Source organism: Scyliorhinus torazame, chromosome 6 (assembly GCF_047496885.1).
Source record: "Scyliorhinus torazame isolate Kashiwa2021f chromosome 6, sScyTor2.1, whole genome shotgun sequence".
NCBI lineage: Eukaryota > Metazoa > Chordata > Chondrichthyes > Carcharhiniformes > Scyliorhinidae > Scyliorhinus > Scyliorhinus torazame.
The window spans coordinates 194,070,416-194,084,944 of NC_092712.1; the positions used below are offsets into that span (position 1 = coordinate 194,070,416).

At 44.3% G+C, this 14,529-nt stretch overlaps 1 protein-coding gene across 1 annotated transcript in view; it reads left to right on the forward strand.

The window, feature by feature from the left end:
• Positions 1-14,529, forward strand: part of LOC140425201 (dynein axonemal heavy chain 11-like) — a 755,586-nt gene that overhangs the window by 593,403 nt on the left and 147,654 nt on the right. Inside the window, 3 exon segments of the mRNA XM_072509215.1 lie at positions 3,614-3,787; positions 8,575-8,810; positions 8,939-9,061. Of these exon segments, the coding sequence (XP_072365316.1) occupies positions 3,614-3,787; positions 8,575-8,810; positions 8,939-9,061 (533 nt within the window).

The following is a 14,529-nucleotide window of genomic DNA, read 5'->3' on the forward strand; positions in this document are numbered from 1 at the left end:
AAGACTATCTCCATTACCCTAGCAACGTGGATAAAACAATCAAAATATCTTGCAGTGTTCACATAGTGTGTGGGGCAAATTATGGGTTTAGTTTATGGACCCAGCTTCAGTATGAGGTGATTATGGTAAGTATTTTTTCTTGATAAAATCCAATGGATCTACCATAGATAAACTAAATTTCTGCTGTTAAACTCCCTAAGCACATGACTGATGATAGTGACTGCATCATTTTTGTCATATATATCCAGCAATGCCTGAGTTGTCATTCTGCTGATCAGGTTGAACAGACTCAAAAACAGCTTCTTCCCGCTGTTACCAGACTCCTAAATGACCCTCTTATGGACTGACCTCATTAACACTACACCCTGTATGCTTCATCTGATGCCGGTGCTTATGTAGTTACATTGTGCTACCTTGTGTTGCCCTATTATGTATTTTCTTTTATTCCCTTTTCTTCCCATGTACTTAATGATCTGTTGAGCTGCTCGCAGAAAAATACTTTTCACTGTACCTCGGCACACGTGACAATAAACAAATCCAATCCAGGTGAATCTGTATCCCTTTAAGACCACAAAGTCTAATTGTTATTCAGAAAACTTTTGCATTTAATATTCACAGCCTTCTAACCTAAAAGCAAAAGGCCCACTAACTGACTGAAGCTTACAGTGAACCTCTGTGTCTACAATGGGGTGAATCCTAATGTCACATTATTTCCCTTACACCCCTGTTTATATGCACAGGATTATATAATCAGATTTTCATTTTGATTATTGATTGTCTTGAGTTTAAATCCACTCAGTCTGGCATGCTTTGATCATTCTAAAAAAAAAACATTTATGTTGCGATGAGTTTGATAGAACTGGGACAGGCATGAGTGGGAAATGGGTCAGAAACATATTTTGTCAAGGTTCCCATATATTTATCTACTTTCCTACTGGAGATGCTCAATACATTTACCCATTCTTGGGCATCCATTTTATAATCAGCAAATTATGTAAAATATTTTTCCTTCTGCAGTTCTATAATTTGCTTTAGAAGAATGCTTCATAGGAGACAGCTGTTTGTCCATGGATTGCATCATTGGAATGTTCAGCAGAAAGGGAATTTCAAGTTGATGGGACCACTTTATTGTACATCCTTCAGTAGCTATAGAAGAGTTTCTGGTTGCTCATAAAATACCGTAATGTTATTTTTACAGTGAAGTCTTTAGAGGCAAAAGAAGTGTGGTCCAGGAATAGGTGAGCCTCTTAGATTGAGATGGCTTTTCAATGGAAAAAAATGTACTAGTTTTGAAGTACCTGTTTTGAATGGCTGCTGGATGTCCACAATGGCGCTCAAGGCACCCAGTCACATTATGAGAAGCATCCCTAATTTAGATGAAATTCAGGACTTTAAGAAGTCCAGTCATAAGCAAGCATGCATCATACGTGTTAGGGTATTCTAGCACACTAGGTAAACAGAATGCCGTGGAGGCCACAGGGTGAAGCTGTCCGATGTGCATCAGTATTATGGAAATCAAGCATGCATTCTCGACCCTGCAGAGTTCACATAATACCGCAGAGAAGTACTCTTGGCACGAACATATGACCTTATCTCACTCATCGGGAAGGAGGGGAGACCCCGTAATTGTGACCATCTTCAAAAAAGGAGACAAGACTGACTGGTGTATACAGAGGGGTATTTGAAGGTTTTTGCCAGTTACATTCCTCCCATGGCTGAAGAGCTCCTACTTGAGTCACAGTGTGGATTCTGTCCCATCAAAAGGCACAGTGGACATGATCTTCACAGCATGCCAAGTCCAAGAAAATGCAATGAGTAGAGCATACTCTGTTCATGGTCTTCATTGACCTCACAAAGGCCTTCAACTCTTATCAACTGGGAGGGATTGTAGAGCATCCTCCTCACATTTGGCTGCCTGCAGAAATTCATCACTAAGTTCCATCTGCTGTATGATGATATGCTAATCAGCCATGTTGGGCCCACCACATCCTGCCTAACACAAGACTCTCAAAACAAGCTCTTTACTCCAAGCTTTGTCACGGCAAACAGTTTCCAGGAGGGCAGAGGAAACGTTTCAAGCATGTCCTCAAAACCTCCATGAAAAAATGCAACATCCCCATGGATATATGAGAATCTCTTGTTTGAGACCAATCCAAACTGGAGAAGAAGCATCCGCAAAGGTGCCAACTATTTTGAGCATCTTCATCAGACCCAGGTGGAGATCAAATGCAAACAGTAGAAGGAGCGTACCAAAATCTAAGCACCTCATTGAACACTGCCCACCTGTGGCAGTGTATCCGGATCCAAAATTGGACTTTATAGTCACCTCAGGACGCACAGCACCTAAGTGAAAGAAAGGCATCCTCGATCCCGAAGGACTGCCTAAGAAGAAGAATGTGGGATCAGTTACCAGTTCGACAACGGACAATCAAGAATTGAATTGCATCCACCCCAAAACTGCAAAGCCACATTTCATTGCTGGTCACAGATACACCATTGTGAAGAGATTTTTCATTACCTTATCTGAATTAAGAGAGGTAAAGATATACACAAGACTCAATAGCCTTGTAACTTAGTTACATATTTATACAGAATGGAAGTCAGAAAGTTTTTTTTTTAATTGTGCTAAATTTGGTCATTTGGTGAATACATATATATTGTCAACTTCACGTAACAAGTTTGATGTGGAACTCATTCCTAAAGAAACTATTAATATTCTTTTAACATCCAACATTATTGAATGATTTTGAAATTGAATGCTGTAGAAAATTGACTTTAGCTATTCCGACATTATTGAATGATTTTGTGAAATGTTATAAGTAAGGCATTTGTGTGTGAGTGTACGGTTCTGTTGTATAGTAACGTTATACTATCCAATCTTCTATCACTTCACACTCCGTTAAATGTGACTGCTTCATATTGGTCCACAGTAAGTTAGCTATAGAGAACTGTCATTACAATACATGAGAATGCATGTACCCTACAGATACTAAATGTATCGCCCTAGTAAAAAGGGGTAGGAAGAATTATGTAATTGTTAATTAATACAACAAATATATGAAGTTATATTGTATAATAGTGGAAAAGTAGTTCTGTTTTAAGCTTTTTTTGAGCTGTGTATTGTGCAGTTGGGTTATTTTTTGTCATTGCATTGTTATTAGCAACATATTACACCAATAACATAATATTTTGTTGTTAACATGCAAGAGATCTCCAGTAATCAAAGAATGCAGATTCAGAATTGCTATTAAAATTGTAATAATTGAATCATCTTCTTGTTGAGTTCTCTGCCTGAGGGCAGGCCCTTGGCAATTATTTACTGAACCACGGCAAGTTGCTGTGATTTTTGTTTTATTGCAAGTAGGGCGTGGAGGCAGGTCCCAAGTCTGTCTCCCCCTGAACAGGAATCGATCCCCCATGCTATTGCCGTTAGTCCGATCCACATGCTAACCGTTGAACCAACTGCCCCCTCCCAATAGTTAGTACTAATGGTAATTATTAGAATTACATTTTTTCTAATGTCTTTTCCAAATTGACCAATTCCAATAAGAAGTAAACCAAACCAGTTTGTGTTTGCATTAAGATTAATTCAAAAAATTGTTTATTTCCTCAGTCAGAAAATGTCCGCTGGGCTCAATCTGTCCAATTTTTTGAAGCTCAGGAAAGGACGCTATGTGGAGATGTATTGCTGACAGCTGCCTTTGTGTCATATGTTGGATCCTTTACCAAAGGATACCGTCAGGAATTAGTTGCGGGCATGTGGCTTCCTTTTCTGAAATCATTGAAGGTTTGTTCTCTTTTCTCTCTTCCCACCCACTCCTTTTGCCAGTTCTTAACTGTATGTCCTCAGTTGTTTCGGACAATTATGTGAAATGTGCTCAGGCACCATTCTGGTCAGCGATACTATTATTTACCATGGCAGAAAATTAATACATTTCAGTTAAGAATGTGTCACTCCAGTGAACTTTCATTTTGAATTTCATAGAGGTGATGCCACGATTAAGAAAATGTGTCTGAGAAAGAAGAAACAATCCACAGTGAAACCAGTGGCATGGGTTAACAGTCAGCTTCTCAACATATTTTGCATTTAAAATCTTACCATTTCTTGTGATTCTGTTCATTTTAATTCAATGACTTGACTAGCTCAGAAGATAAATCATATAATGCAGAGCTGTAAGATGCTGGTGTTGCTGCTACAGCTCAAATGCAGAAGGGCACATTTTGCATAAGAAAAAGATTACAGTTTAGAGTTGTCATTTAATTCTCAGTATTTGCAGCAGAATGTGCAATACTTTATTAGCCATTAACCCTTCATAAGAGATGAATGAGTGGAACCCATTTAAACTGATCACCAATAGGTAAGCGTTAGGACAAGTGAGTTCTCAAGATGTAAACATAGTTCTTTTATTGCTTTTTTTGTTTCCCTGGTGAAGGGGGAGGGGGGTCATACTATTTTGGTTGATCTACACGTGTATATTTAATTTATGTCATTACAAAAGCAATCAAAAACTAAATTGCCCGCAAAGTGGCCAGAAAACTATTCATAAATAAATACCAGCAGAACCAGAATATCCTTAGAAAGGGAAGGACTGGCCAAGTAGCTTCTGTTTTCAAACTCCAACTCCAACTCCTTCCCACGGTGTGATGAGACATCCAACAGGTCATTACAGAATTTCAACCTGTTTGATGAGACAATATTGAATTAACAATGGGCGTTTATTTTAATGTCCATAATAAAAACCTAAGAAGTTAAAAAGGTTAAAAATGAAAGATTTTAATCGGTACACCTGTAGCAGTGTCAGCATCTTATATCTATCATGTCACAAATCCATATTTTCAAACCCTGGGTGCACCTACTTGGCAATGATTGAGGATAACTGCTTTCGTAGGCTCCAGTTCCAAATCAGCACAAAGACCATTGCAGAGCTGTGCCTTCTGCTGTAAAGAGACTTTCAGCCAACTTTCACAATAAATATATATATATATTATCTATATACATATATATATATATATGAATATATATATATGTATATAAAAATGTATATATGAATTACACAAAATACAAAGTGGTCAATCTCAATGATGTCTTGCTCCACCCCTGGCAGCACTGTCTCCCCCATATCCATCCCAGAAAATGGGTATAGCTACAACAAACCTAACACAGCAATAGTAGAGATAAATTGGACTCTTTTGTAGAAGATGAGCAATTTGTTTATAGCGCTTGACGCTAACCTGATTTTAAAAAGAAATGCATCACTTGCTGTAGAGAAAATCAGCAATATTTTTCATTATTTTCATGGAATATTATGGACTAAAAATTGTAGCTACAGGGGCCACAATTACCAACCTCCTCATGCCTGTTCAGGAATGTGGATAGCATATAAACTTGGTGCTGCCCCCTCATTTACCTGATTGTAGGGCCACACATTGCCTGTGAACAGTTATCAGCAGGGTGCCGAGCCGCATTTGCTAATAACATAGTGTGCATCCAGCCTTCTCTTCTTAAAGAGGAGGCTGCTGCCAAATACTATTTCTGCAATTGTAAGCAAGGAAAATCAAACACCAAGGCAGAGAATGGGCTCCAGGACCACGCATGAGCTAGAGGTGGACAAGTGGAGGGATGCTATGGTTCCGCAGGGGCCAAGGAGGCATTCATGAACTGCCCTCAGAAGAGATAGGAAAGCTATGGAGATCAATTCCTGGCATTTGTGCTGAATAATCTTAAATGGATACAGCACTCCTCCATCATTCCATCACATCAGCAGTTCTTGACACTCAGATTTCACATATAACATCCATGTATTTCACTTTGCCTGAATCCCCACTCCAATGAACCCAGCCCATACCAAGCTCTTTCAGATTCCACATAGCTTCAGATGTTCAGCCACGGCAGGCACGTTACCCAAACACAGTGGGCGCAATTCTCCCATTGGGAGTCTAAGTGCCAACGCTGGAGTGAAAACCGGAGTGTTTCACTCCGGAGTCGGAGCCGCTCCCAGCCCCCTATTCTGCCGCCCCCGGGGGCTAGGAGCGGCGTTGTGTCATTTACGCGCGCCGGGCCTTGGCGCCGCGTAAAAGTGGCGCCGTATAAATGATGCGGCAGGAGCCGCGTAAATGACGTCAGCGCCAACCCGCACATGCGCGGTTGCCGTCCTCCCCGAGGTCGCCCCACAAGAAGTCGGATGGATCTTGTGGGGTGGCGGAGGAAAGGAGGTCCTCCTTCAGAGAGGCCGGCCTGCCGATCGGTGGGTTCTCGCCGCGCCGGTTTTGGGGGGGGGTGGGAGAATCGCGGGCGGCGTGGCGGGAAATGCGTGGCGCCCCCGTGATTCTCCCACCCGGCGTGGGGGGGAGAATTCCGCCCAGTGTTTCCCAATAGATGACATTCTCCCCTCTCTTTTGCAACACATGGGGCGGGATTCTCCGAAATGGAGGCAGAGTGTTCGCGCCGTCGTGAACGCCATCGAGGTTCACGACAGCGCTAAACGGCCCCTATCCCGACCGATTCAGGGCCCGATAATGGGCTAGGAGCGGCGCCGCGTCATTTACGCGCGCCAGGTTATGCGGCGGCGCATACATGATGCGGCCGGCGCCGCATAACTGCCGTCGCCCGCGCATGCGTGGGTTGGCCGGCTCAAACCCGCGCATGCGTGGTTGCCGTCCTCTCCAAGTCCGCCCCGCAAGAAGATGTCTGACGGATCTTGCGGGACTGTGGAAGAAAGGAGGTCCTCCTTCAGAGAGGACGGCCCGACGATCGGTGGGCACGATCGCGGGCCAGACCCCATTTGAGGCCCCCCCAGTGCAGGACCCCCCCCGCAGGCCGCCCCCCCCCCCCCCCCCCCTCCCCAGCGTTCCCACGCTGTTCCCGCCGGCAACGACCAGATGTGGACGGCGCCGGGGGGAACCCGCCGTTTTGGGCTGGCCACTCGGCCCATCCGGGCCTGAGAATAGCAAGGGTGCCGGAGAATCGCCATTTTGGGTGTCTGGGGCGATTCTCCGGCCTGCGCCGCACGGAACCCGACGGGGCCATTCTCGCCGCTTGGGTGAATCGCGGGAGGGCGTCGGACCGGCATCGCGGGAAAATTTGGCGACCCAGGCGATTCTCCCAACCGGCACTGGAGCGGAGAATCGTGCCCAAGGTGACACACATTAGTAGGGACCAGAACAGAACTGGCAAGGAACAAAATTGCATTCAATTCCTGAGCCCAATGGAGGAGCTTGTTCTCGACATCATGGGACTGTCTGCAGTAGAGCTTGTAGAATCCGGTGTCGCTGAAAACGTTGAGGGAGACTCTGTGTTCCTACCTCATGCCCTCCTTAACACTCAGTTCACCCTCATCCTGCAGTCTGGCATGATGATCATGCTGCAGATTGTGTGGCCATGGACCACTTGCTGTTTACCCACTTACCCCTCACACAATCCAACCTTCCCCTTCTGATTTTCCACATTCAAGATGCCCAAGAACATCCAAAGTATGCCCTGGAGGAGGAGAGAGAGCAACAGCACACCACTCATGGGGGCGCTGTCACTTGACCTGGAAGTCAGAGAGACTAGCTCAGATACTGGCACTCTCTGTCCCTTTTAAGCCTAGAATAGAGTTAGAATCTGCCTGAGCAATGTTGGGAAGATATTAACATGTGAATCCTGGGGCGGGGGCTGGTTTAGCACAGTGGGCTAAATAGCTGACTTGTAAAGCAGACAAAGGCCAGCAGTGCGGGTTCAATTCCCGTACCAGCCTCCCCGGAAAGGCACAGGAATGTGGCGACTAGGGGCTTTTCACAGTAACTTCATTTGAAGCCTACTTGTGACAATAAGCAATTTTCATTTTCATTTCCTGTCTTTCTCATTTCCCTTCAGCCGCCAGGTTTCCCAATTACTGGAATGCCCAGTTCAGCTTGTTGTATTCAAAATGTATGCTTGTAGCATCATTAACATTTGGGGCAGCACGATAGCATAGTGGTTAGCACTGTTGCTTCACCGCTCCAGGGTCCCAGGTTCAATTCCGGCCTCGGGTGACTGTATGGAATTTGCACGTTCTCCCCGTGTGTGCGTGGGTTTCCTCCGGGTGCTCCAGTTTCCTCCCACAGTCCAAAGATGTGCAGGTTAGGTGCATTGACCATGATAAATTCCCCTTAGTGTCCAAGAAGGTCAAGTGGGGTTACGGGGATAGGGTGGAGGTAGAGTGCTCTTTCCAAGGGCCGGTGCAGATTCGATGGGCCGAATGGCCTCCTTCTGCACTGTAAATTCTATGATAATAGAGAAAAACCTGAAGTGGGCACATTCCAGGCAGGTGGCGTTAGGGTTTCAGATTTTTGAAATTTTAACCTAACCCACCCTACCCTGCCCTCTCCTGCCCATTGTAGGATTGTTACCCCAGTGAACCTAGTAGGCAAATGGAGAGATTGATGCCGTTCCTTCACAAATACAACCTTGAGATCTACTTTTGATGTATGACACTTTCTTGATTAACACACTGCTATCAAAAGAATCTAACTTGCTGCACAAACTAATGACCTAGTAGAACATTCAAGAAAAAGCTTGTATTGAAAAGTACAACTTCTTTACTGATCTCTCAGGTTTCCATACCAATAACAGAGGGCCTAGATCCTACGTCAATGCTGACTGACGATGCCACAATTGCAACCTGGAATAATGAAGGATTGCCCAGTGACAGGATGTCTACAGAAAATGCCACTATTCTGACCAACTGTGAACGCTGGCCACTCATGATTGATCCACAGCAGCAAGGGATCAAGTGGATTAGGAACAAATATGGAAGTGAGCTGAGTATTGTTCGCATAGGACAAAAAGGGTAAATAGTCTGATGATATCTTAAATGGCTGTCTTTTTTGTAAAAGTTTTTAATTGAAGCATGCTCAATTTAGTGTTCTTGCAAATTAATTTGAACACCAACTGTGCACTCTGAATTTTTTTTTAAAGTTACTTAGACATCATTGAACATGCACTATCGTGTGGTGATACCATACTGGTTGAAAACCTTGAGGAGACCGTTGATCCAGTTCTCGATCCAGTACTTGGGCGAAACACCATTAAAAAGGGAAGGTGAGTGCTCTCGATGAATAAATGATCAACCAAATTACTTAGTAATAATCGGGCAATAGCACGTCAGCTGCTATTATTCGGTCGCCATTTTACATCTGTGATTTGAGGTGATGTTTTCTCTCTGCTTTTTACCTGCCATATGCCTATCGCCTGGGCGTAAAGCAGAAGTAAATGGGGCAGAGACCAGTTATAGCAGGTTCCTACCCTTTTTCATTTAACATGCAATTTGAGAAGTTTTCCAAAAGGGGAGAGCAGTGAAATTGTGCCTGCAATAGGAAACATCAGTCAAAAGCCATGTTAAAGCAATGGAAGTATAGGTGTAGCAGGTCGAGTAGCTATATTAAGTTTTCATAATGAAGCATATATTCAGGCTATGCCAGCCATGTTTGCAAAGCTCTCACTTCTGAGTCATGTGGTTGTGGGTTAAGTCCCACTCAAGGGGCAGGCTTTTCACCTAGTTGTGGAGATTCCAGAGACCTTTAAAAATGACTGGACCTGAATCAGGAAATCCAGCCCCCATTTACGACACATCCATTTTCATAGCTTTGGGGACTGGGGAGGGATGTGACTTCCACTTATGGGAAACCTAGACTCAGAAGAGCGTCATTGCCCGCATTTCTGCCCATCCCTGATTCCCCTTGAAACTGAGTGACCTGCTAGGCCATTTCAGAGGGCTGTTAAGAGTCAACCACATTGCTGTGGATCTAGAGTCACAGGTAGGCCAGTCTGGGTAAAGATTACAGATCTCCTTCCCTGAAGGACATTTGTGAATCTGCTGGGTTTTTATGACAATCGTCACCATTACTGAGACTAGCTTTATATTCCAGATTTTATTGAATTTAAGTTTCACCAGCTGCTATGGTGGTCTTTGAACCCGTGTCCCCAGAGCAGGAACCTGGGTCCCTGGATTTCTAGTGCACTTCCCCATTGTATCCCCATTTTAGGAAACATTACTCTATTAACCATCCGTGAGATATGAAAAATAAAGTAGGTATATGGTAAATCAGTAAATGAGACTGTAGGAGCTATGAATAGGTTTGTTTTCTGGGTGTACTGGGAAGAGATAGAGTTTAAAGGCTACAGACGGTGAATGAGCACTCTATAATGAGATTCTATAACACATTCACATATGGGCGATAAGGATCTGTAACAATACCATAGAATTGTACGGTACAGAAGGTCACTTGGCCTGTCGTATTGATGCTGGCTCTCTGGAGGAGCAATTCAGCCCCCACCTTTTCCCTGTAGCCCTGCAATTATTTATGCTTCAAATAATTATCATCTCTTGTGAAGGCCTCGATTGAATCTACCTCCACCGCACCTTCAGTAAGGACATTTCAGATCTTAATCACTTTCTGCGTTAAAACGCTGTTCCTCATACCACTATTGCTCTTTTGCTATTCGCTTTAAATCAGTGACCTCTGACCCTTCTGCCAACAGAAACTATTTTTCCCTTTTGCACTCTGACCAGATCCCTCATGATTTTGAAAACATCTTATCAAATCTGTTCCCTAGGGAGAACATTCCCAGCTTCTCCAATCTGTCCAAGTAACTGAAGTTAGTCATCCCTGGAACTGTTCCCATAAATCTTTTCTGCATCCTCTTGAATATCTTCACATCCTCCCCAAAGTGTGATGCCTAGAGTTGGACTCAATACTCTAGTTGAGGCAGAACCAGGGCTTTATACAGGTTCACTGTTACTTCCTTGCTTTTGTATGCAATGCCCCTATTTGTAAAGCTCATGATCCTATCTGCTTTATCTTTTTCTTTGCTTATAAATTTAGAGTATCCAGTTATTTTTTTTTCCAAGTTAAGGGGCAATTTAGCGTGGCCAATCCATTTACCTTGCACATCTTTGGGTTGTGGGGGCGAGATCCACACAGACACGGGGAGCACGTGCAAACTCCACACGGAGAGTGACCCAAGGCTGAGATCGAACCTGGGACATCGGCCCTATCTGCCTTACCAACCACTTTCTCAACCTTCCCTGCCTCCTTCAATGGTTTGTGTATATATACCCCCAGGTCACTGTGGTCCTGCATTCATTTTAGAATTGTCCCCTTTATATTGTCTTGTCTCTTATTCTCCCTACCAAAATTAATCTCTTCATCTGAGACTTGTCCACGCATTCCATCAGCCTGTCGAAGTCGTCCTCATAGTTCACGACACTTGAAAGTTTTGTGTCATCTGAAAATTCTGAAATTGTGCCCGGTACAAGGTCATTAATATAGGTCAATAAAGGATGTGGACTTAATACCGACCCCAAGGCACCCTTGGAGGCCCCCTGTGCCAATCGGAGGCATTATCTCCCATGGTTTTATCCCCATCCCCAGTTTAATCCTCCTCACCTGGCCCCTCAAACCTTGCTGAGACGTGTCAGCCAGTTCCTGTTAATTCCACCCCTAGACCCCAACCAATCACACAATGAAACGTTACCCTCCTGTTATCTATCCTATGCACCTTATTCTGCTTTATCTTACCTCTTACCCCCATGGAACCCACAGAATTGTTATGAAGCAGAAGGAAGTTATTTTGCCCATCTTGCTTGCACCAGCTCTCCAAATGAGCATTGGACGTATTGCCAATCTTCTGCTTTTTCTCCGCACCCCTGCACACTGTTTCCATTCAAATAATCATCTAATGCCCTCTTGAATGCTTTGATTGAACCTGCCTCCACCCTATTTCCAGGTGGTGCATTCTAGACCCGAACCACTCGTTTTCCACAACACGTTTGCTTCTTTTGTAAATTACTTTAAATCTGTGCTTTCTTGATCCTTTTACGAGGGGGAACAGTTTCTCCCTACCTGCTCTGTCCAGCTTCCTCATGATTTGAACACCTCTATCAAATCTCCTCTTTGCCCTCTATCCCTCCAAAGGAGAACAGTCCGAACCTCTCCAATCTATCCTCATACCTGACGTTTTGTATTCCTGGTACCATTCTTCTAAACCTCTTCTGCACTCTCTCCAATGTGTTCACATTCTTACAAAGTGTGGCACCCAGAAGTGTACACTATACTCTAGCTGAGGTCCAAGTTCAGCATAACCTTTGTGCTCTTGTACCCTTGGCCCATATTAATAAAGCCCAGGATACTATATGCTTTCTTACCTGCTATTTCCACTGGACCTGCTGCCTTTATGAGATGAGGAGAAATTTCTTCAGCCAGAGAGTGGTGGGTCTGTGGAATTCATTGCCACAGAGGGTGGTGGAGGCCGGGACATTGAGTGTCTTTAAGACAGAAGTTGATAAATTCTTGATTTCTCGAGGAATTAAGGGCTATGGAGAGCGAGCAGGTAAATAGAGTTGATATCAGCCACGATTGAATGGTGGAGTGGACTCGATGGGCCGAATGGCCTTACTTCCGCTCCTATGTCTTATGGTCTTTACCTATCTATGCACATATACACCCAGGTCCCTCTGCTTTGACACCTTCTTAAGAATTGTACCCCTTATTTTATATTGTCTCTCTATGTTTTGGGGTACATGCTACCCAACCTGCACCTAGATATAGAGGAGACTAATGGATTATATTTTTACAAGCCGTGTTTATTGACTTTTTATTAGAACTATGCTGTGTGTTCCTATGTGGCTCTGAATAGCTTCTTGTGTACTTTCTAAAACAAAAATGCTGCCAAAATAGTATGGAAACATTGCAATTGTGTTACTTCACTAAATAATAAATACAAATACTTCCTGCTAAGTGTTTCACAAGTAGTTATTTAGTAATCACAGTTAATTTAGCCGAATAATATCACATTAATTTGTAGTTAGTCAACTACAAATATCTTTAGTAAACGGAACTAAAACTATTAAATGGTGAAATTGACTACTTTCAATGTAGGTTTTTTTTTAACAAACAATTTTATTGAGGTATTTTAGGCATATAGAAAAAAATGACATTTTACAGTACAAACAACAAAAGAAGTCAAGACACAAATTCCACATTAAACATAATGCAAACCACGGCTCTGTTCACGCACGGACCTGCCTCAATATCCCCCTACTCTACTCTACACTACCCTAGCTAGCCCCCACCCCCCCCGCCCTGCTGACACTTACTCCTCTGCGAAGAAGTCAATAAATAGCTGCCACCTTCGGGCGAACGCTAGTAGCGAACCTCTCAAGGCGAACTTGACTTTCTCTAGGCCATATAGCCATGCCTCAGCCCTTGGGGGCTTTGAGTCCCTCCATGCTAAGAGTATTCATCGCCGGGCTATCGGAAGCAAAGGCCAGAACATCGGCCTCCCTCTCTTCCTGGACTTCCAGGTCCTCCGAAACCCCAAAGATTGCCACCTCCAGGCTCATTACCACCCCAGTTTTCAAACACCCGGGACATGACATCTGCGAATCCCTGCCAATACCCCCTGAGTTTAGGGCACGACCAGAACATGTGTACATGGTCAATGGAGGTTTTTTAATGTCGAAGAAATATCATGTATATTAATATAATTGTATTTTTAACAGGCTTGGAGCAGTACATTTATCTTTCTCCCAGACCTACCAATACTTTAACTGTGAATATTAAGTAACCATAAAAATAAGATAGAACATTTATTTAGTATTTATCATCTCCAAGCAGTCTGTCACAGCTGCTGATGCAACATAATTGGACTAACTTGGTGAGAGGTACTCGAGAAACGGGTTAAGCAAAATTACTACTTAAAGTTACCTTTGGAAGGAAAGGGATCTAACCAGATCTCGTGAGGCATCGCGATCTGTGGACAGGCTCAGTTAAGAGCTCACTTAACTATGCTGACACCGGATCTGACTGGCTCCCGGAATCTATCAGCCTCCCAAGGCGGCCCAGCCGGAAGCCTTCGGAACGGCACCCAGGGGGTCTCCCAGGCAGTTGCCAGCCCCTGAGTGGTCAGGAACACGGCACCCTGGCTCTCTCCTGGCACCTGGGCACCTTGGCACTTCCAGGGTGACAGTGCACAGGTGCCAGCTTGGCACTGCCAAGGGTCGGAGCTTGATGCGGGCCATGCCTACGAAAGGAGGGCATGAAGGGTGGAGGGGTGAAGGACAGGTATGAAGGGGCCTGCTGAAGGTTGAAGGGGGTTGTAGGATGGGAGTCCTGGAAAGGAGGAGGGCCTGGAAGGGGGCGTGGTAAGGCCTGAAAATCTCAGCAGCCCCATACTGGGGTGTCCTCACTTAGAGGGGTGTGGGGTAATGCCCATGTGTGTGGGGGCACGGTGCACAGCCCTTCAGTGATAAAAGAAATTCCAAGTGTGGGCCAGCCCGGAGTGAAATACTCCAGGGCCTGAAAAGGTAACTAAGTGTGGTTAGATAGCGGTGGGGAACTCACCGTCAGAGCTGTGGAGAAACTCCCAGCCAAACCCTGCTGAAATTACACTTGGAAACTTTTCCGTTAAATCGCGCCCACTATCGGAAAAATTTAAGAGGCTGATACGTTTACTATTGCTACGGAAGCAGTGAATAGGTTGTTGATGTTTGTTTTAAGTTAAAAAGG